The 24263-nt window shown below is 41.6% G+C and overlaps 1 protein-coding gene across 3 annotated transcripts in view; it reads left to right on the plus strand.

Annotated features, from left to right (window-relative positions):
- Window positions 1-24263, plus strand: part of lekr1 (Leucine-, glutamate- and lysine-rich protein 1) — a 69014-nt gene that overhangs the window by 13009 nt on the left and 31742 nt on the right. Inside the window, exons 1-4 of one of the 3 annotated variants that reach the window (XM_069534137.1) lie at window positions 3438-3589; window positions 7028-7533; window positions 17589-17666; window positions 20344-20507. In XM_069534137.1, the coding sequence (XP_069390238.1) occupies window positions 3470-3589; window positions 7028-7533; window positions 17589-17666; window positions 20344-20507 (868 nt within the window). In that variant the 5' untranslated portion in view covers window positions 3438-3469. Of the gene's footprint in view, window positions 1-3436; window positions 3590-7027; window positions 7534-17588; window positions 17667-20343; window positions 20508-24263 lie in introns of those variants that run through there. The other 2 variants (XM_069534138.1, XM_069534139.1) reach the window with 2 other exon arrangements.

Consider the following 24263-nt stretch of genomic DNA (forward strand, 5'->3'; position numbering starts at 1 on the left):
CGACTGATTTGTCGGCATAACCAAACCCCCCCCACACACAACAGAAATGAATAATCCTCTCCTTTCTATCTGCTCTTCAGGCTATGTGTATGTTGTGTGTGTGTGTGTGCTGTGCCATGCCACACCACACCATGCTGTGACGTGCCATGCCATGCCTCGCCATGTGCTTGGATGTGATGTGATGCGTGACCAAGTGCCGGTCGAGGCAGCCATAGGTGATTTATTTCCCTGTCACTGCCCTTTCCCTGCTTCCACGCAAAGGAGCAAGTGAGGTGGGCGGCCAGGCAGACGGGGAAAGGGAAGGCAAGGAAAGAGATTTGCAAAAGGGAGGACAGCCAGTGAAGCGACAGACATGCAACCCTGGATAATACCTCCTGCAAGCTCTCATTTTATCATAGTGCCTTTTTTTTTTTTACTATCCCTCTGGCACAATCACCCCTTCCAACACTTGGTTGTCTGCTCTGTTGACTTTGTCCTGACTTTTGAGAGACTGTTGCTGATCGTTCCTGCGTCTGCTGTCTGCATACAAATCTGTGCCTGGGAGTGAATGTGGATTCCTTATTGCTTCTGTTCCACACAGACACACACAACCCAGACACTGGCCATCTCACACACTTTGATTCATCCACCACAGCACAGTATGTCCCTGATCTGTCTTCGCCCCATCCCCTTTCTGCTCTCTGCTACTTGCATGCCTCTGCCCCCCTTTTGGACTTCCATTTATCCCGTGACTGCTACTACCCCGCCCTTTTCCCTGCTCCACACTCACTCACGCACACACACTTACACAAAACATAACCTTTCACGCAGACCATACAATGGTCAAGAAGGTTATACATGCACACAAATATTCACACGCCTGTATTCTACATTCATGGAATTATGTGTGTGTGAGTGTCATAAACTCACACACGCCTATCATGTGATGTGTGCTGCGCCATGGGGTCCAGATGAGTGGAATCTCAATGTTGGCTCTCGCTACACTGAGCACCACAGGGGGTCTTTATCGTCACAAAAATCAACAAAGCCACAGTCACGAAGCGCTGTCTCGATCACACACACAATCAAGAGCACACGCATACATATATGATGTACACACATGCGCCCAGACATATTCACACACGCAAAAGCAAAAAGGAGGAAACCCAAAAAACAAAAGCTCCCAAATGCGCACGCTAAGTGACAAAAGCTCCAAAAAAACATTCTCATTATGACACGCAAACAGAAGAGCACAGCTGGATAGTGTAGGACAGAAACACACACGCTGCACAAGCTCTCACGCACTGTCACAGTCCAAAAAAGAAAATAATTTAGGAAAATTAGTGGGAAAAAAACATGGATAAGTCCCTTAACTACTTAATCCCTTCTTAAATGCTTGCGTGATCTCTCGTGTCTGTGATTTCACAGACAGACAGACGGAGAGGGAGATGAGTGGGAGCTCAGCAGACAGAAAGAAGAAAGCATTTGTTAGATTGAAAGCGAGCGAGAGTTTGAAAGGGAAAGATTTCAGAAGGATACAGGTATGATGTACGAGGCTGCTCTCCTGTCTTTGTTTTTCCTCCCTAAATCTGCAGCCCATCATCATATCACTTGATTAAACCTAATCCTAATGCCTCTAATCCTTCAGGCACCCAGAAAAAAAGCCTGAATGCCTTGTACCCCTCCATAACATCTCTAAACAGATTTAAATGTGTGCTCTGCTGTAATTGTGAGTGTGGATTGTAGTTTTTCGAGCCTCCCTTCTTCCAAAAATTACACAAAGGCATTCAGGTTTTTCATGTACTAGGGATTAGCAGAAATAAATAGTTGAGTGTGTGTGTTTGTGAATCTGTGCTGGCCTCCAGCTCCTCTGTTTTCTGCCTGCTGTGTACAGTCTGCACACCATCTCTCCCTCATTAAAGGCTTTGACCTTCTGCTGATCTGATAAATAAGATTAAGGGACAAATGATTTTTTTGTCAGATTTTGGCCAGGCTGCTGTGGCTGATAAGTACTGAAAAAAACTGCAGTTCACAAGGCAAAGAGCGATTTTTTTTTTTACAAATCCATAAAAGAAACACTATAAATGTAAACATCCCTAATTGGTTTGAGGACAAAAGGAGAGGACGGTTTTTGGGTGTTTTTGTAAAGTAGTGCTTCACAGCGTCAGTAAAATAAGCTACACTACAAACATGTTGTGTGTCGTGTGATTTTTGGATGTGAAACCAATTAATCAGAGTGTTGTGCTGTTGGGTCAGCTTTTGGTCACGGAATGTGTGTTTTGGAGTGCGCATGGACATGGGGGGGCGGTATACTGTGCGTGTGTGTGTAACATGAATGGTCCGTGTTCGTGACAGTGACCCACTTCTGGTGTTTTGATGAGCCAGATGGGTCACGGCAGCTGTAGCCGAGGAGGCGGAGGTGGACGAGCGAGAGGAGCAGGAAGATGAGGAGGAGAGGGAGGGAAAGGGCAGTTGTTTTTTCGGGAGGGGAAGGAGGAAGGGGGGGGGGGGATACGAGGAAAAGGGATTCGCAGAGGAAGTGGGAGATTATGGAAAGATCGAGGGGGCAAAGAGAGGTTGAGTGATTGTGAAAGGAGAGGAGTTGTCAAACTGGGGGAAAATTTGATTTTTTTTTTTTGTGTGTGTCTATGTAGCAGTCCACCTCCACCCTCGGTGCATGAGACAATGAAGACACACACGCAGACAGTAAGGGAGCTAAAAAGGCATCACATAAATTAGTGATGCCTCTCATCTTGGCAAGACACCAACCAGCCAGAAAATGTCCTCACCCTGCACCCACTCCACCCCTCCTAAATGTTTCACATCAGGCGAGAGGTAATAGCCCCATGTTTAATTGATGGAGCATGGAAGCATTGTGGTGATAACATGGACTGTGGAGGGGCTCCAAGTCACAAAACACAGACACACACACACACACACAGAGCGGCCTCGGTACCTGTAAGGTGTAGACACATGCTCGAACTTCAGTTACAGTAGGAGGTGGAGGATTCGGTGTCAGTGCTCTGCGGTTATTGACTTAAGATGCAGACACACCCACACACACACACACACACCCACACACACACACACACACACACACACACACACACACACACACACACACACACACACACACACAGCTACTACATCAGTGACATACCCCAAGGCATTATACATGTTTTGCATGCTTACATATAGCATGTTGACATTATAATAAGCTCTTTTGTAAAAGATATTATTAGCTGGATATATATATAATTGAATCACCATTACCAGATGAATTGAAGCAGTGTGAGTTTAAGAGCCGTGTGTGCCTTCAAATTAATGTTTTAAACTGCTTTTGGCAGCGGTTCAGAATACTAATGGAGTCAATCAAGAGACTGAATGAAAAAGAGATAGGAGACGCACAAGGGGAGCCATAGAAGTGGTGCGTGCACTAGAGGACAAAGAGGTTTGGTGTGTAGGAGAGGAGCATCAATTGGACGCTGACATGCAACATTTAAAGGACAACACAACCCTTTTCCTCCGCTCCCTAATTCCAGCTCTCTTTTCCCAGGCACATCCTCGCTTCATTCAAACCACCTCCTCTTTTCTCTCCTTCTCCTCGCAGGTATTTTCTTCAAGCGCGCGTGTGTGCGTGAGTGAATGTGTGAGCATGTGGAGGGGGCTAGTTTTGTGGTTTGAGTGCTAAGTGAACGTGTCAGTGCCCAGGGCAAGGGGTCTCCCCACGGGGCCGAATTCAGTCACGAGAGCACACAACTGACTGGTGGTGCAGACATTCTGCCCTCAGGGTCGGTGTGTATATGTGCGTGAGTCTCTGTGTGCGTGTGTCGTGAAGAGTGAATGACTGTGTGGGTTTGTCAGTCTGAAGATGCTTATGCAAGTAAATTTTTCCTTTGTATGTGTCTGTCTGTGTCTTTTGTTTGTAACCACGTACACGTTTGTGCTTGTTTCTGTGTGGGCTTTTAATATGTGTGTGTGTTTGTCACTCGGGTGTGTGAGCGTCTGTCTTTGTCTTTTATCTAACCCCTGCTTTTGAGCCTGTTTGTGCTGTAAATTGTGTGAGTGAGAGAAAGGTTCCCTGTGTTTGTGTCTGTCTATTGCAGTATGGACAAATTGTAGTTTGAAACCATTGTTTGAGGTTATGTTGACACTGTGAGGACATTCAAAGAGCAGTTTGATGGTCAAGACTTGGCTCAGGTTACAATATTGTGTAGTTTATCAGAGTGTCCTCACAATCAAGACATAAATGTGTGTGTGTGTGTGTGTGTGAGTGAGACAGTGAGAGTTCTCTATGTGTGTGATGTAGTCATGAAGACAGATAACAAGGGGGCAATACTCACTGTTAAAGTGACCAGAGGGCTGAATCGTGCCTCAGCTATGGTTTGACACACACACAGACACACACACGCACACACACTTGCACACACACACACACTCAATAGTTTTTAAGTATCTATCCCTGCAGGAACTACATGGACATCTGCACAGTAAACATCAAAACCCCCTGAGCCCCAGTCCTAAATATTACATACTTTTGCACGCACTTGCATCTCTGTCTCTCTTTCTCTCTCTGTCTCCCTCATCTCACACATATGAACAATGCAGATATATAATATCCCATTCTGTGGCAAACAGTGTGATACATTATTATTTTGTGGAGCCCCCATACTAATACATGTCCTCCTCTCCTGTTCTGTCTTCGCTGCCCCAGTGAGAAAAACTATCACGCCTTTGCTTTGTTATCCAAATCCAAATACGTCGTATTGCGGACTCCGTCAAATAGAACACTATTGGATACATCATAGATTATAAAGATGGGCGACATGACAGGTCCCCAAAAGTGAACCCAAAGTTTCTTTATTTCCATCTTCTGACTGGCTTGAGTTTAGGTCATAAATCCTGCCTCCTCCTCCAAGTGAATAGGACATGGCCAAGGGGGGGATGGGAAATTTTCTCTTCTTAAATAGACATGGGTGTGTATTATGGATGATTATGGAGAGTGAGGTATGTCATGTGATGTATTGAGCAGCCTTAGCTCGAGTTAGCTGCAGCTCACAAGCGTCGCTCCATTCCAGCAATGTCCATAGATACAGGCTTTTATTCTATTTTTTCTAGATAACTTTATTTATTGATGGTTATAGGAACGTGAGAAGAGTTTCAACAAATTACCAACCGTACCTTGAAGCGCAGCATCACAGAACCACTAGCAAAGCCTAGATTCACTCTTCAATTTTATTTCCCTGCACCGGATCCAAGTGTGTACAGTGTTCTCTTCTTCTCTTTGAACGCTCTGTCTCTCTGTCTGTCTGTCATGGCTGTGGAAATACAGACTCCTGCTGTTCTTAAGACACAAGACAGACATGACCTGCACCTTGACCAGACACAGAGAGACAAGATGCTAACACAGAGCAAGAAGGCACTGTGATGGGTGGGAACAGAGAGAGACAGAGAGAGGCAGAGAGAGATAGAGAGACAGAGAGAGAGAGAGAGCCGTTATCTTCTTAAAAGCATTACCTGTCAATCATTTGTCTCATCAAAAGCACTTTCAAGTAATGTTGTGTGTTTTGTCTGTCTGTCTCATTTACCACCCGTCATTTCTCTCTGACTTCTCACAGAGGAAAAAAAAGAGGATGTGATCATTCAATAAAATCCGTTTGAGTGTCTTTCAGGAAAATGACTTTGTAGGCAATAGCTGCCATTCTCTTCATCTATCTGTCTTTTCATGTTGAGGCTCTCGTCAGGATTTTTTCAAACCTGTTTGTTTGTAGATTGTCAGAAAGACGAGACAAAGACAAACTTTCAAACAGTATTTGACAATGATCGGAGTATAGATTTAAGTCTTCAGCTCCTGTTTTTAATCTCTTAATGTATTCCAATATCACAACATTTTTATTTTATTTTCATTTGCTATAGTCAGAGGGCGTATTTGTCCTCTCGCACCTAATGTATGGAAATAAATTTTTCATTTAGGTCAAGGCGGACTACCTGAGTTCAAGGCTGCCACTCAGGGGGACTGGGCTTTCTCTGTCAGGGCCCTGAGGCTCTGGAACTCCCTGCCTGACAAGATTAGGCTCGCCAACTCACTACCTTTCTTTAAATCTCCCTCAAAACATATTGCAGAATGTCCACCTACATAAAATATTTCTTGTTAGAGTGTGGAAAGAGAGAAAGAGAAAACTTCATGACTTCAGTACATTTCTTACTTTTGAAACAAAAATTTGCCCATAAACATTCAAACCACCTTGTCATGACGGCAGTAATTATATGAACTGCTCTAATAGCTTTTGTCTTCTCAAGCACAACAGCATTGTTTGCAAGTATATTTCACCTTGTTTACATCATGCAGCAGTCTATTTGTCTGTTTGGAGCTGTTTTGAAACAGGAGCTGTCAGCATGCCACGCAAATATCTTCTGACACATTATCACGAAGATGAGAAGCTTGGGGGATGTGATCTTATCCCCTCATAAGCCTTAAAGAAGTGAGAACAGCTCGGAGAGAATGCGTTGACATGCACAGAAAAAAAGAGATAATTTTGGGAGATGTTTTTGCCTAACAGGACGCCGTAAAAGCAATATCTGAAGGATTAGAGTGTCCGTGTTCTTCTGCTGTGAACTGCTGACAGATAAAAAGAAAATGCCTCTGACATCAGCGACTAAGACAGATTTTGATGGATAAAGTGCGCCTGTAGTTGTCAGTCTAAATGTTTTTATAGACAGCTCACAGTTTTCTCTCCTCGTACAATAAATCATTCATCCAGGATATGTTTATTGTCCTCAGTGACATTGATGTGAAAATGTAATTTGGACTTAAAGGTGTTACTCGGGGACGAGATGATAAAAAGCTTAAAAGATGATGTATTGTATATTTGAGAAGCTGAGATTTTCAGTATTTGAGCCAGAATGGAGGATGGAGTCGGTCAGGTGGGGGGGATTTAAAGTCCCTTAAAGAAAACAATGTGGCTGTGTATGTGCTGAAATGCTAAGTTATACCTCTGTAGCTGCTCCTAAACTAATATATTACTAATTGTATGCATTTCCCCCTCAGATGGATCGCAGTGAGACAGTGTGTCGTTACTGTGGTGTAAGCTACCTCATTTACCACGAGTTCCATCAGCTCAACACTCGACTGGCTCAGTTGGAGACAGAGCTCCAGAAACTGAGAGAGGCCGCCCAGAGAGAGAAGGCCCAGCGAGAATCACTGGAGCTGAGCAGGCTGGAGTGGGAGACAGCACTTAACCTGGAGGTGCAGAGAAAAGCAGACGAGAGAGAAACCAGCATGAAAGAAGAGCTTGAAGAGAAATGCAGAGACACAGAGTGGCTTCTGAAAGAGGAAAATGAGAGGAGGAGGAGAGAGATGGAGGAGGACTATCAGAAAATCAGTGAAGAAAAAGAGAAAAAACTGAGAGACTTGGAGGTGGAGAGACTGAGGAGGCAGAGAGAAGAGCTGGAGAAAGGGAATGAGGAGAGAGAGAAAGTTCTGAGCGACTCACTTCATAAGGCCAATCAAAATTTAGACGAGCTGAGAAAATACTTTCAACAAGCGGAAGAGAGGTGAGGTCTGTATTTGTTTATCGTTGCTTCCTGTCCCTGGTGTGAAATGGTCTGTGATGCCAGCCTTCGTGTCAATTATCCCATGAGTCATGCTGCTAACACAAAAACAACACAAGCTCACCCAACACACAAATCACGCTATCATGTGTGTACCATATGTGCATCAATACAATAGCCATCCATGTCATTGCTCTTTAAGTGTTTTTCCATTTGCAGATCATCATGTAGTGTAACCAGAACTGTCCTGTCTACTTATGTACTGTAAACTTATCTAAACACTGATGCAAAGCCAACCCACCCACAGCACCTGCAGCTGGTCATCACTGTGATACCATAAATTAAAGAGGTTTAATTATTTGATTCTGAAATTATGAATCAAAAAGCAGCCACATATGTTTAGTATCATGCTAATGTCTGATGCATCAAGGAAAAACTGTGTTCGCCTCAAAACATACTTTACCAGATCAAATTACTGCAGTGAATAGTGACATTCTCCTCCGGATATTAACAGACTAGAATGCAACAGAGCCATAAACATGTTTTATTTTCAATGACGGATTTAGCTTGGCATTATTCTCTTTATTACCATGCCATCTTTTTTTTTGCTATTCCTTTCTCCACCCACACATGTACTGGACCTTACCTCAGCTGAATGCAACAGGCTCAGGCATGTTCTCTGGAGGCCGTTGGTAGCTATTCTTGGAAATTAAGTGTCCAGAGTAAGTGTTATATCATACATATCAGTTCAGGTCAGGTTACTAACGTCAGAGCAACCTTATATATCGCTAGCACATTTCTTTATTCACTTCATTATAGTCTCTGTTTGTGTCCTTGTGTGCAGTTACCACTTTAAAGGACATATGGTGCACAAAGACACACACACATCCGCACAAATTCATACAGGTGGTGAGGATTCCTGTGTCACTTACATCAGCTTTAAAGTGTTGGTAATCAAATAGCAGGTGTCTGTATTCAAACAGCCATTAAAGGCCAAGTTGAGTTTCTGGGAAATATGTAGGAAATGCTTGCTTGCCATGACTCATGAGAATACTATGAATAATCTGAAACATCTAAAGACTCCCCTGTTGAAATACAAAACAATGACACCATTCTGAAACCTTTGACGCACAAGGATATGAAACCTCACACACGCACACCTGCACACCTGCGCGCACACACGCACGCACACACTGCAGCCTCCCTCACAGTTTCTCATTCTTTCAGCTGTTTTTGTTTTGCAGACACTCACAATTAAAAGTTTCTTGAATGTTCCTACCACTAGTGTTGTGATAGTAAATGTTATTTGTAGGGGAATTGAAGTGAAGTTAGTATGCAGGCTTTTCAGCCTTTCTCAACTCAGTTTCAGTTCTTTCTCCTGTGGTGGTTATTTGTCATAGAGCTAGAGTTTGATAGAGCAGCAGGGCTACACTCAAAAGCACAATAAACAACGTTGCTGAGAATTGACGCTTGGTGAGCTGATTAGGGAAAATATGGGGTGGGTTTCTAAACAGAAGGAGATCAGTGTCCTAAAGCGCTCCCCATTTAATTAGTAGTGTACTATATGTACAATTGAAGTGTGTATTTTGTGCCATCAACATTTCCCTTAAAGGAACTAAGGTATAACTATTGTTTCCAAAAAATTTTCCCCCTTGTTTCACTCACCACGCACTACTCCCTGAATAATAGACACTCAATGTTTTCTCAATACTGAGCTGAGATTTCGGATTTTAGGTGTAGTTGTATAATAATATGTTCATTGTCTGATTGTTAATAGAAAGTGTTCTATTGTTTACATTTTGAGGACACTATATAATGGATGAATTTGGACACTCAAATAAAATGACAGTAAATAGGTAAAGAGGTTATGAAGTCTTTGTGTACATGACAGAAAATTATCCCAGTCCCCAGAAATCTTATTTAGTGTCTGTTGCATGGGAAGTAGTTAATGTGTGAACTGGGAGGGCAAGGAAACAGAATAAGGAAAACTTAAATGCTAAAATAACACTGGTAGGAAAAATATTGGTATCTGTGTATATGTAGAGTAAATATATGAAAAGAAATTGCTGTAAAAAATATTATTGCTAGATTAAATATCAATTGTGGTTCAGTGCATAATGTGTGTGCAGGTCACAGCCTGTGTTCATGCAGACAGCTCAGGTGGTCTGTGTGTTGTCTGATGTGCACGGTAAACTGGAAGAACAAATCCACGACTGGTCTAATGTAAGCTGATTATCTCTCACAAACTGCCTCTTCATTAAGTCAAAAACACGTGCAAACAAATACATGCTGTGCACAGTTGCGCTCTGGAGCCTTGGGGGCCACCCTTGGGTCAGGAGGTCAAAGTTCAGGCAGAGATAATGATGCATGGCACTGTGATGTGTGAGAGGCCAGCGTGGACCGACAGCAGTGGAATCTCTCATCTGCCCTACTTTTTTCTTTTCTTTTACCTTTACTTGTCTATTCCTTTCATTTTATCCATCTTTCGTCTCATCATTGTTCATTTGCAGTCAAATAGTTTTTTTCTTCCGATTGAATTATCACCCAGTAATACAGTCATTTACATTCTTCTCCACTTTGCAAACTAATTTGCTGTTCGCCTTCTTCTTCTACTCGTGGTGTGCACGCACACACCATCACTCACACAGGTGGTACACATTAAAAGGCAAAAGATAGCATGCAAGTGGGAGTTAATGAGGACGTTCTAAATGGCTGGCTGCACAGCAGGAGTGTGACTCTTCAGTGAAATACGTTTGTGATTGACAGCACTCCTCTCCTGCTCTGAGATATTTTATACAGCTTTTTTCTGTGGGATTATGTGATTTAGGACAATATATTTTCTAGCCAATGGGATAATTAAACAAGGGTTCTAATCTTTCTTTATGTTTTTTAACTTGAGCCACTTTTTTTTATGAACATAATTCTAATAAGATCCTTGCACTGATCCACCTGTGCACACACACGCAGGTTTTCTTCTCATTACATGCCATCGCTTTCTTCCAATATCTGACTTCTGCTGTTTGATCATGTGTAATTCTGACATGATCAGAGAAGTGATATGAGTGTGTGTGTGTGTGTGTGTGTGTGTGTGTGTGTTTGTTATAGAGAGCCCGACTAGTGGCTCAGTAACAACACACAAATCAAACCTGAGTAAAATGTCACCTGTCAGACATCGTGTGTGTTCATGACACGAGTGTTTGAGTGTCCCTGTGTGTGTGCATAAGACAGATGTATGACAGATGAAAGTGAGGCGTGAAGAGGAGTAATGTGCAGAGTGCAATTACAGCTGATTTTGAAATGTCACCTGCTCGACATGTTTGAACACAGATGAGCAGCAGATATTTTGATCTGAAGGAAAAGAGCAAGGAGTGAGGAGATGGAGAGGCAAATGCTAGGTTCTCATCCCGTGGGAGGTTTTATTTACCACTCAGCTCATCAACATCCTCACATTAACTTTGAATCTTAAAATATTGAACTTGGTGCAGAAGTTTATCAAAAGCAAATCCACAATCACACACCATGCTTAATCCATCACTCAATATAAGTGCACTCAACTGTTCACAAAACTATTGAATATAAATGCTAAATGTAGACTACTGTAGATTACTGTTGTTACCCCTGTGTGCATAACTGCTGACAGCTCATCAACAGATCACTCTTCATTCTGGATGTGAATTCCGCTCATTAAAAGTAACATTGACAGTTGTCGTCTTGAGTTGACTGATGGCAGCAATGTTTGCAAGTAACCTGGTTATTTTTTTCTGAAGCTGCTTCCATCCCATTCAATGTGAATGTGGCAAAACAGATGCCTGTGGCACAGACAGTCGGTATTTATATGAGAATAAATAAGAAAATATCAACATGTGTACAATTTGGAGCTAATACTGATGTTTAAAAAACAATAAACACAACATCAGGAGGCAGCAGTACATGACAGGGTTCAAGGTCTGATTTAAAGAATTAGGGCAAACATTAGATACTCTGGTAATTTGTTTCACTGGTTATAGTAACTGAATTAAGTGTCACTGCTCCAATTTGTAACAAGCATATGTTATATATATTGATGATGTTTCTAATGCAACACAAATAAAACCCAAAAAATAATGCAAACATCTCAGGAAGAAAATGTCCGGATTCAATGTCCTGGTCATTTTCTGGAGGTTATATCTGAAATGGCTTCAGATTACAAAGCAAAACTACCCATATACACAGAATGCACTTCAAAAGATTTATACTGTCATCCATCTCATCTCAGACACACCTTACAGAACAGATACTATTTCACTGTTATTAATGCAGAACTGCAGATGCTGCTTTTTCACTGATGATGTGCTAATCTTGTCATGTTAGACCACACCTGCTATTTTTAAATTTCAGTTAAATGTAATTAGCATTTCACATTATATCCTATTCAAATTACTTTTAAATTGTGGGGCTAGTGGAAACTGTTTCTGCCTTCTCAGCCCCTAAAAGCTAATTACAGAAAAAACTACATCTGATTAAATGTGATGATTCGCTATTAGAGACAACCCCTACATCTGGCATAGGCTTATTACTTGACCCTTCCAAATACACCTATTTAATACTCTATTCGTCCTGTCTCTCTGTGTAGGTTAAATTAGTAGAGTAATGTCCAAACCAATGGAAACACATTTCAGACAGTGGGTGAGGAAGCCCCATTAGATGACAGGTGGTTATCACATCTAGATGGACCAGTTTGTGTTTAACTTGTGAAGAGAAGATATTGGAGCTAAAGACACAAGGGGTTCATGAAAGGGTATAAACTATCCCTGTAAGAGAAATCGATAAACAGGTATGAACAGACAGCTCGTCTAACTGGAGACAGGTTGAAACATATCAGAAAAACTTACAGTGCGCATGCTTACAGTGTTGAGAGAAGTGTCTGGGAATTTATTATGCTCCACTTGCTTCCTCTTGGCTGACTGCTTTCAGTCATGATCCAAACAGTGTGTCTGGGTGTGAGTCTGTTTGTGACTGTATCTGACTCTGTGTGCGTCTGTATTTGCATTTGTATTCGTCAAGTGTGTGCATGTGCCTGCACACGCTGGTTTGTACACCTGCAATTGATAAAACAATCATTCTTGTGCACTGTAACACAAATTAGACTTGGCATTTATGAAGAATGAATCATACAAATGTGAGAGCACACACACACGCACACACACACACACACACACACACACACACACACACACCCGGGGGCTGGATTGTAACTGTGATAAGACGACCTGCAGGTAGGAGAGCAAATGAGACAAATGATAGATGACAAATAAAAGGCATCCATTTCTAACTAGGAAATATTTCACAGCAAATTAGTTGTGTATATGAGTGGTTTCATTTCAACATCTGGTTTCCAACCACAGAAAAAATACACAAATCTCCCCCTCTCCTTCTGTGTGTTTGTGTGTGTGTGTCAGGTAATATGTCAAGTCAACTATGTACAGAGTGAAACAGCCTTCAACGCCAGCATGTGAAGTATTAGCCCAGATCCAACTTCAAGTTCACGTTACCACATCAAACAGGCAGAATGACACACACTACTGTGTGCGTGTGTGTGTGTGTGTGTGTGTCTGTGTGTGTTTTGGTAGTGTTGAAGGAGAGCTCTCCCTGGCAGAAGATGGCACCTATTCATATTGGTGGCTCGTAGTTGAGCTAAAGATAAACACAAGTTCTTGTATTAACTTGTATGTGTGTGTGTATGTGTACAGTATGTGTAGCATACATGCACACACACACAATATGACAAAGTTTATTTGGTAATCAACAGCAACATGTCGGAGCAGTAGCGTAGCAACCCACACATACAAATGAAACAGAGACGTGTTAATCTTCTGAAAGAGAATTAAAATTGACAAGCTGGAGGACAAATTAATTTTCATATGCTCAGAGTTAATTCAGTTAGTCATAACATGATATCATTGCTTATGGTTGTGTGTGTGTGTGCGTGTGTGTGTGTGCTGTTTTGATGATCGCAATCATTGTTATGGCATCCCTGACATGGTTACCAGATAACTTGAAAACAAAATATATAAAAACAGGTGTCACAGTTACACTGCAGACACACACACACACACACACGCACAACATTTTCATTAAAGTAATTAATGAAGCACTGACTGATCCAATATTAGTGCTTTAAGTTTTCATTAGAACATTTAAGCAGCCTTTTAACTTGAACAGTCAAGTTGTAGATTCACTGTGTATGACTGTGCGTGTTTAATGCAGCTCTTGTTAGTTGCAGGGGTATTTTGTTCCGTGTGTGTGCGTGCTCCTTTTTGTTTAAAGGAAAATGACTCTCAGCTTTGAATGTCCTGCCAGAGTTTTGATCAAAACACTCTTTTAACTCACACACATGCCTGCACACAGTGAGTGAGCAGATGACACTTTGATATGGGGAAGCTTTTATCTCACTTCTAATGATGAGATAGGAAACAGAAAATGCCAGAACATACACACACACACAAACACATGCACATGCACAACCACACACACGTGCAACCACATTTGCAATGACATGCACTCATAAGCTATTAGTGAATAGCTCTGTATCAAATTTAGCCTCACTGAAAGTCTAAAGGCCTGCAGCAGTAAAACATTGACATCGGTGATCACCGGTGTTGCAGCTCTACTGTGTGAGTGCTGTTGAGAAATGGTCTCTCGTGGCCGAACTGGATTACACCAGATTTGATTTGGCTGCTTGTTGTGTTTTCATTTTAGTAAAAAAAACTAAAACAAATATGATTGTGCTTCTAGAAAAATAATAATAAAAAATAAAATGCTCGTATTGTTTCTTCTATTTACATAGAAAAATAGAAGAAACAACACTTTTTATTTAGGTCTTAGTCTTGTACAAAGTAGAACAATGATGCAAATTTATTGACAGCGATAGCAAAAGTACCCCCAACCCTTGAGATTCAACAAAGTGACAAAAGTAGGATAAACAGAAAAAGTTTCACAAACATGTTCTATGCTGTCAAGGGCTGAACATAATAAAGGCTTTGTAAATATGAAGGAGCACAGAATTAGTAAACTCTTTGACAGATGCACACGTAAAAAATAAAATGATTGACTTGGCACATCATGAACAGTGTGGATAGCAGATCAGTGTTGTTTGCGCATGACTGTGAGTGTGTGCATAACGTGTCCTGAGAGTGTGTGCGAGACATGTCCTGACGAGGCAGTTGATTTGGGCTGCTGGTAGGGGGTACTCTAATCTGGCACGAACTCACTGGCACTGCGCTACCTATTATTCCACTGACAGCCACTGCCCTGGGAACAGAAGCTCAAGCCCATGTGCACAAAGCACACACAGATTTGTATACAAAATACACACACACACACGAAATTCTCACACACACACACCCACACATACACACACATGAAATTCACTCACACACCCACACAAACACCCACACCCCTCTCGAGGCAGTGTTCTTTCTGATCTCGCTTTGGGAATGGTGGGGACAGATGGGTGAACAGTGGGAGTCCGGGCTGCCATCACTCGAACAGCAAGGGCACGCACGGACATATACACATATTTCACGTGCGCACAAGATCACAGGCGCAGTCAGAGTTGGTCAGAAAATGGCAAACATACAAATAGACAGACTAAAATGCTAACGGAAAGGTCCAACTCACTGGGACTCTCTCTCTCTCTCTCTCTCACACACACACATCAGCTAAGCCACAGTCACACGCAAACTTATTTACTTGTAAATGCACTCAGACTCAAACATGGTCTCACATGCACACACACAAACTCACACAAACACGCACAGGATTACTGGAAACATGCATACTTGCTCAATCCATTCTCACCCCACACTGCTCTCAACCTCCCTACTGTAAATCAAGTTCCTACTGTCACCACATATCACACATGGAGAGAAAACATCCATTTTCTTTTATTTGACCTTAATTCAGTCAGTAGTTCTTTTTCCAGTAAATATGTTACACGAAATAACACGGAAACAAATTTACAGAAGTAAGAAAATAATTCATTTCACTCCCTTTCAAGCATTGTTATCTCGGAAAAATCTGTGATTCACTTCACAACAGGCTGATTTACAGTGTGTTGTTTCTAACCTGGCTGCTTTAATTCCGTTTCCTCGAGCATGAGGAGTATCTCAGCTGTATAATCCCTCCACACTGTAGCCTGCTGGTACTGTGGCAAACTGCATGTGATGATAAGATTACTTAGTTAACATTTGAACATACTTTATTTTTGAATTATTTTAGTTAATTTGCATTGTAAAATAATATACCTAATATACTATTCCTTACCTATAACTAATAATTTTATTATTATTTCTTTACACCTTAAAAAATCAACTTTTTCTAAGATTTGAATTGAATAGTCTCAAGTGTCCATTTTGACTCAAGTGTGAGTTTATGATGTAATTTTGATTTGTTAGTAAGACATGGTGATATTGAGTGTGATATTTTATTTCCTGTTTGTTTGTACATCAATGCATCGCTCTGGTTACCTCCACCATGTTTTCACCATTGCCTGTTGGTTGTTGGTCGGTCTGTTTGCAAGCAAGATTATACAACAACAACTTTTCGTAAATGGATCTTGATGAAGACAATCTGATATATCTAGAGAACTGATATCTATGACTGTGTTCCATTCGGTAGCTTGATTGAATTTACTGTTGGGCCTTGACGGTGATATGGGCTCGCCTGAGTTGCCATTCTACTTTTTACTGCATATTTATGTTGCTAACTCATCCAGTTGCTGTCCCCACATAAAAGGGAAGAGGTTTGTTTGTCACTTAGCTGTCATGAGACTCTCCACACAGTTAAAAAACTGTCAGCAGATCAGTATCAATCACACACCCACTTCACAATCACCACACCCAACACACCTAGGAACAGAGCAATCAGAAGTCTGTTAATGGCAGAGGTAAACCAGAAGGAAAGGGCGTTTTACTAACTTACCACTCATACAACGTGTACTGGACAGGATGTACTTGAGGGCTTTATTAATAACAGGACAGGACTTTTACTATTAGGGTGTCAGTCTAGAGAAGAAGAAGATCTCACAAAGGTATTTTTATTGCATACTCTGGATGCCTCAGTTCATTTGTTTCCAAAGTGTTGGCAATAAGCAGAAAATCAGCTGGCAGGATCTCAGTGAAATAACACTTCTCGATCAAACTTTGTTATGATTATTACCTGTCTGCTTTGAGATTGTTTGTCTCGTCTGCTCTGTGCACTTACTGCTCATTATGTTGATCTCTGTCTCACTGTCAGTGCTCATTTGTGGTGTTTTAAAAAAGGAACAAGATGTGTTGTTTTCGGTTTTCTAACAGGTCTTACAGTCTCAGTTTTCATATGAATCTGTCTGTCATGGTTTGATTGGCTGTGGAATCAATCAATCAAATGAAGCTGAAAGGAAGGGCAGTGCAAAGACAGTTTAGGTTGATTGCAGACTTGGCCGTAGGTGTGTAAGCGAGTGTGAATGGTTGTTTGCAGTGTTTGTATATAATGGCCCTGTGATAAAATGGTGACCTGTCCAGGGCATAGCCAGCCCCTCATCCCTAAGTCAATTGGACTTATTGGATTGAGCTTCCGTTGTATATTAAATACAGGTTTTTGTGCAGGTACAGGTCAGAGCCTAACCCTTCAGTCTTTTATTATGCCTCTATCTCCGAGACTTCTTTATTTTATAATTTCTTTCCTATGCAACTCATCTATCCTTTGCAGCTCAATCCAATTAAATCTTTGCTGCCATGCTTTCCTGACTCTGCTTATGCCTCAAATAATAATTCAGTATGTGTTGAATCATGTGAAACCAGTAAGATGAGCTGGGGAGGAAAGCCCGTCTCTTTATATCAGTAAGCCCTAAGGAACATTGAATTTTTCATTGCTTTTCTTTTCATCACGATCAACCTCTCCTGTCATTAAAGTTGCATCATCAGTAAGCTCATTTCACCCCATGGGAGTACAGTGGCATTAGGCTCTCTAATTAATGGATACTGCATGTGACTTTTCACCTTCACTTTGTCTCTCTTCTCCTTCTTCTTCCTCGACAGGCTGGCTGTGGCAGCTTCCAGAAAAGACGAGGCCGAGCAGTTACTCAAAATAGAGACACAGCGAGGAGAAATCCTCAGGTAAGGAAACAAGCAGACAGAGAAGTGGAAAAGAAGAGAGTGGTGGTTGGGATAACATGATTAAGATTTAGTCGAGCCACTGCAGGATCGAGATGAAACAGAAAAACAAAAGATGAAAAGTATTGGTCTGCATCACCCCGATTGGCTGTCTTCTCCTTGACCAGATGCACACCAGGAAGGCCAGGGCAGAGGGGAATAAACTATGCTAGATGATAGAGAGGGAAGATGATGAAAGAGAGAATGGAAAAAACAGAGGAAAGAAAGTTAATTGAGCTGACCCACTGGTTATTTCCTAGAAGTACAGAGTGATTGAAAAAGTCGTGAGCAGATAATGACAGTAGAGTAGCAGCGGAGGTGAAGAAAGTGGGAGGGAGCAGATGAGATGTCAGGGAGTAAAAAAAGCTTTTCAATCAGACATTGAAAGCTGCTAAATGAGTAAACTGTCAGCTGAGTGAACGCTTGCAGTCTCCTTCTCTCCTTCTCTATATCTTCACCTTATCACCGGTGACAGATCTGCCCTATATCTGTTCCTCCATTTGGCGCTGTCAGCCTTACGATTTATGTCATCTGACATTCTAAAACTGGCTCTCGTGACAAGCGGTGCCCGTGCTCTGCTCCACTCTGCACGCTCTCACACACACACACGTGTACTCACACTCTCTCAGGCACGACCGAGCCGCTCAGAGTCTCCCCTCTCATCCCGTCTCGTCCGAGACTCCGTTCATTTTTGATCACCTAAAGCCACAAACCCCGAAAAACAACCACCACTCAACTCTGCTGAGCTCTCAAAAACAGTCACATCACTTTGCACGCAGCCATGCTCACTATGTCTGTCAGTGTGTGCTTCTATGTGTGTGTGTACCTGGGATGTATCCAAATGTGTCATGTGTCTGTGCATACCTATCTCTGTGTATGTGTGTGTGTGTGTGTGTGTGTGTAAGAAAATGGGAAGCTCAGTGTGCTCTCACCGACATGTTCCTTCAAAAGTGTTCTTGGAATAACAGAATGTTCTGTTCCAGCACTCTAGTTTTCCACGTCCATGCTTTGCATGACTTTGTGACTTGATTCAACGTGTGCGTGTGTGTGTGCGTGTGTGTGCATGTGCACGTGATGAGCTAGTGATCTTCCATGTTGCTTAAAGTGCTTTTCATCTGAACATATTTCTTTGTGAGTGAGAGAGATGGAGGAGAAAGAGGGAACAGGAGAGTGCTATGCAACATGGCTGTGGCCTTTTTTAAGGACAGTGTCTTTCCATCAGTCCTCAGTTTCCCTCTGTCTCCGACATTCATTTTTTTATGCCCTGCCCTCTTTATATGCTCTGTTCGTCTCTGGTAATTATGTAATTCTATTTCTACCTGTCATTCATTCACTAGATCTGTGGATATCAGGACAAAAGAAACTGAATGAGCACCGAACAATTTCAGTCTGCAAGTCAACATTTGACAAGCACAGATTTGTAAGAGCAGAGTTTTTGTGCATTTAATGACAGAATTGTGGGTGTAACAGATGCCTGCAAGAATTGTGTAACTACATTTGATTGAGCACTTAATAGATCTTCTCTAATCCTTAATTATTAAAGGTGCCCGCTCTCTGAATCTCCTGAACACAAACAAAAAGTGTCTTCCGCTTTGTGTGATTCTACCAGTGTTACTCTGTTACACCCCTCTGCCAGATAAAGAAGAAAAGCTTGGCATTTTAAATCATCTCATGGGGAAAGAAAGCAAAACCTGGCGTTAGCATTTACTTGAAGATCAAAATGTGTTGATACCAAATTACTATTTCTAAACTGATCCTGTTCTGGAATCTGTGTCTACATGCTCTTCAGCTTTGATTCGAAGTCAACTCCAGTCTTATTTTGCGCTGGCTTGATTCTTACATGTTATTTATAAACTTCCACAAAAATGTTGGAACTTCAAAAGTCATGGAATTCATTGTAAGGTCAGTTACTGTTTGAGTGAAGTACTAAACAAAATGTGAAATAATGACTGTGTCGTATTGACTTTGAGCAAAGCTTGTTTCAATGATAGACCAGCTGCATTTTACAAAGATCTTAATCTGTCTTAGGAATGTGTAACATTACTTTCAGAAATACTTCATTATTCACACCAGGCAGCAGCACCCACAATCCTCTGATAAAATCCACTGGTGCAGTTTGGAGCCACTGTCAAAGTGTCCCAGTTGTGGAAGCAGGAAAATAGAGGAGGAGTTTGTTCTGTCCACGTCTTTGTATCCCGAGCTTTGTTATATGTCAAACAAAATGTAACAAAACAAAGACAGAAAAGAAAACCAAGCGCTGCCCTTTTTACCTCTACTAATCATTCATTGAAGTTTGTTTGTTTGTCTGTTAGTCAGCAGCATTAGACCAAAAGTACAGGATGAATTATTACAGAACTCTGTGGAACGATGCTGTAAGAGTTAGTGCTGCGTCACTTCCTTCAACATTGTGGGATAAGGTGGTTTTCAATATTTAGTTCATGGATCTGGATAAAAACAATCAGGCATGTTTAGGGGTCTGACATTTATGAGTGTGTGTATTTTGGTGGGACTTGGCTCTAGGCTCTACCGAGGGCCATTCTAGTTTGTTGAAGCGTTGCACAGATACACACCCTTGTATGATATTATGCATTTAAACAGTATTCTAAAGCTGTTATGTTGTGTTTGTTTTTGTGTGTGTCAGAGGTGTGTGCGTGCAGCAGGTGAAGGCCTTACGAGCGACTCTCTTCGTGCTCCTCTCCTGTGGCAGCCAGCTTACTGATATACGGGGTTTCGTCAGCCAACTGACGGGGGCCTGGCAGGCCTTCAAATCTCAGATACTGCAGCACAGCTCACAGGGGTTCTCAGGTAACACAAACATAGACATAAGTGCTCACACACAAACACTAAATTAAGCTTCTCACTTGAAGGAGAGCAGAGAGAAATAAATATTTAGATGTATGTAGCCCATTTATAGGTCAATACTTTACAGCTGGAACAGAAACAAAAGGGACAAAGAAACTTGAACAAATACAGCAGAATGAAATATTAGTTCAACTGTGGTGTGGACTTTTTTAGTTCTGAGGGCAGCACCCATAATAGATGACTGAAATGTTTGCGTGTGTGTGAGTGTTTACAATCACTACACACATACTTGTTAACAGTTAAAAAGACGGGAAAGAATGTGTGTGAGTGCTGTAAACTCAAATATAAATTTGACTATAAAGAGGCTGTAGGCCAAACGGAAAGAACTGCAGGCTGTGTTTGTGGGTGTGTGTATGTATGTGTTTGTCTATGTGTGTGTATGTGTGTGTGTTTGAGATAATAGTTGACAGTAAATGCCTCAAGGAGAGCTAACCTCCAACTCACCTCATGGGCGGGTCTTTTGTCTTTTTCTCTGCACGTTCCAAACAGCTACCAAGAGTGTATGTGTGTGTGTGTGTGTGTGTGTGTGTGTGTGTGTGTGTGTGTGTGTGTGTGTGTGTTTGTGTGTGTGTGTGTGTGTGTGTGTGAGAGTGAGTGTCTGTCGGTGACTTCAGACAGAAAAAGGAGATACAGAGACTGAGGGAGAATCTCATAGAGGAAGAAAGAAAAGTCGTTTCCTGCTGTTTCTGATTCCGTGTGACTACGTGTTTGGTTTGTTCAGTGACGTGAGCGCCAATAGCAGCTGCTGTATGGACCAACAGATGTAATAAAACACATACCAAGGAATGCACACACACACACACACACACACACACACACACACACACACACACACACAGGCTTATAGAGGATATATAAATGTCACAGAGACTAGGGCTTCTCTCAAAACCATCCACCAGTCACTTCCAAAAACTTCACTTTGGGCTAATCAGACTTTATCTTGGGTTCTGTTCCACACATTGTTGTGTGTTTTGTTTTGTTGTGTTGTGCTGTGTGTGTCTTCTAAGAAAAAACAATTTGTTGGACAGGTGATAGTCCTGATGATGTAACTAACATTAAAATGTTGCCTTTTTGTTGGTTTTGTGTAGTAATTCTCTAGTAATTTTTGTCCGGTTTTGCTCGGATATCTCTTTGTGGTGATTTTGTGTCACTTTGCACATGTTTTGTGTCTCTCTGTATTTGTGTGATTGACTTCTCAACAACAAATCTTAACAGTAAAGATCCCAGTAGGTCCAGTGTAACTCAACTTATATCTGATGGCCCACAATTCCTGCTATTTAAACACAATCCCTCTGTCAATTTGTCATTTGTTTATATTAAGCCAAACAATGGCTATAAGTATGGTCATGATAAGTCATTTCTAACTCTAAGTTACACTTGAATTAACATTTATTTATTTAGCTAAGCTCTATTATGTTGTGTTCTGTCCTGTGTGTTTGCATTTCATGGCACTGAAATGCTGGTGACACCCTTGTACAACAGTATGCAAAGGGCATAGAGAGGACAAATTGGATACACAACAGGACGTGGGACACAAAGCAAGACACAGCAGATAACTAGAGGACAGGGGACAGGGCAGTACACAATATAGGACAAATACTCAAATTAATTTGACTTTACTTCTGAATTCATCAATGAGTTTCAACAACTAGTTCAACGGAATTTGAGTTCTGAATAGTTCCAATGAAATAACATTTTAATCAGGAACACTTCGTCATGATTTCACCATTTATTGCACAAACGGGAATACAGCCAGGATCAGTGAGGAGGAGGTGGTATTTTAAAGGGGCCGCTTTGTTGAGAGAATGGGCTGTGACTGGTGAGTGACTGACAAGCACCCATAAACATAGCAGACGGCTTATGACAGATGAGCACATGACTCTGTGTCCTGCATGAACTAACGCGATGCTTCATTCAATGTCTGGTAACTGTGTTCTTATTGGACTTGGTTTTAGGTTTATAAAGTTTATATAAAGTATAAATATGTAACAATGGGCCTGGACCAGAATTTCTGCAGGCCATGAGCCTCGAGTTGCAGGCCTCTACAGAGCACACACCTTAGCCAGTCACCTGCATATCCCTCCAAACTGACGTGGGCGTTAGCTGGCAATTAAAGTGTGCTACCCGTCTATCAGCGCTCTGTGGTTAGTGTCAAAGAGCAGAAGAAAGGAGAGGGGGAAGAAAAGGAAGACAGAACCATAAGGAGGTTGCCTAATGTGAACATATGAATGTGGTTTATGGTTAGGTGGAGACGGGAGAAAAAAACCTCAAGGGGTGTGGAATTTTACAGAGAACCAGACAAAGATGAGCTTTTGAAGAGCAGCGGAAGATGAAAACATAATTAATCTCAGATCAGTTTTATGCGGTTGTCAGCAGATGACTTGTACAAGTTGATGGGAAGGTGACGGACGGAGACTTTTGAGTGTGGGAGGTTTCATTCAGCATTTTGGAAAAGAGGGCAGAGGGTTGACAGTGAAATTAAGGGGAAAGGCTGTGACTAAGCGTGACTAAGAATGTATGAATCACCGTGCATGTGTGTGTGTGTGTGTGTGTGTGTGTGTGTGTGTGTGACCGATCCCTGAACCACAGCCATCTGCCAACACCCTGGGCCATCCTTAAGATTATATGGTATCTATTTCCCTGCAAGCCAACTTTTTATGTGTGTGTGTTGATTGTGACAAGCAGCAAAAACATCAAATATGTTTTCATGCATGTTAGAAAAGATTTTCCTTCCCATCATCTCAGTCCAGCAATGTTCACCCATCAGTCTGTCTCTGTCTCTTTGACTGTCTGTCTGTGTAGCCATGTACTTACGTAGAGATGAAACAGAATAAATACAAATAAAATAAAAACCATTAAGTGACTAAAATTATGATGCATATCAGTATTACTGCAGTATTGCTAAAATGGGACCCCACACACAACTTACATAAATACAAATTAGTAATACCATATGCTAACATGAAGGGGTCAGGGTTTATGACCTATATTGCAGCCAGCCACCAGGGGGTGATCGAGACGCTTTGGCTTCACTTTTAGGGAGCTGCCATGTCATCCATTTCTATGTACAGTGTATGATACAATAGCCGAAACATGTAGTGTTTTTAACACTGAAAGCTTTTGTTTACATTATTGACAATCTATTAGCAAGTTACACAAACAAAACATGATATTTTTGCATGTTTCTCTTTGCACGTTTATAAAACCAAAATAGACTTATTTATCTCCGAACGCCGAAAGCTCCCTGGAGCACTGTCACTGCCTTAATAAAGGAAACTTTAACACGTGTCTCAAACCTCTACAGCTTAACTTCTGATCAACACACGACACATGCTGTGATGTGTTAAACCAGGCGTGATTATTTCCTACCTGCATGATGGTGACAACCTTTGTCTTTTGTTGCACACATAGCACCACACTCTAATCCTGAGCATTCCAGTTACGTAGAAATAATGTTTAGGTTGAAGCAGCTGCAGTCCTTTAGCTCTCTGGAATCTCCCACAACTTTTTTCCATAAAACTGCTGTGGTTTAGAAGTTGGTATTGCTTTTATTACTCATAATATACCGGGCAGACAACCAGAAGAATGGTTTTGGTACACAAGCAGCTAAGAATGTGATATTATAGTAAAATGGACTTGTATGAATTCCAGGCTGCAGCTGTGTGTGTGTGTGTGTGTGTGTGTGTGTGTGTGTGTGTG

Source organism: Paralichthys olivaceus, chromosome 11 (genome assembly GCF_024713975.1).
Source record: "Paralichthys olivaceus isolate ysfri-2021 chromosome 11, ASM2471397v2, whole genome shotgun sequence".
NCBI lineage: Eukaryota > Metazoa > Chordata > Actinopteri > Pleuronectiformes > Paralichthyidae > Paralichthys > Paralichthys olivaceus.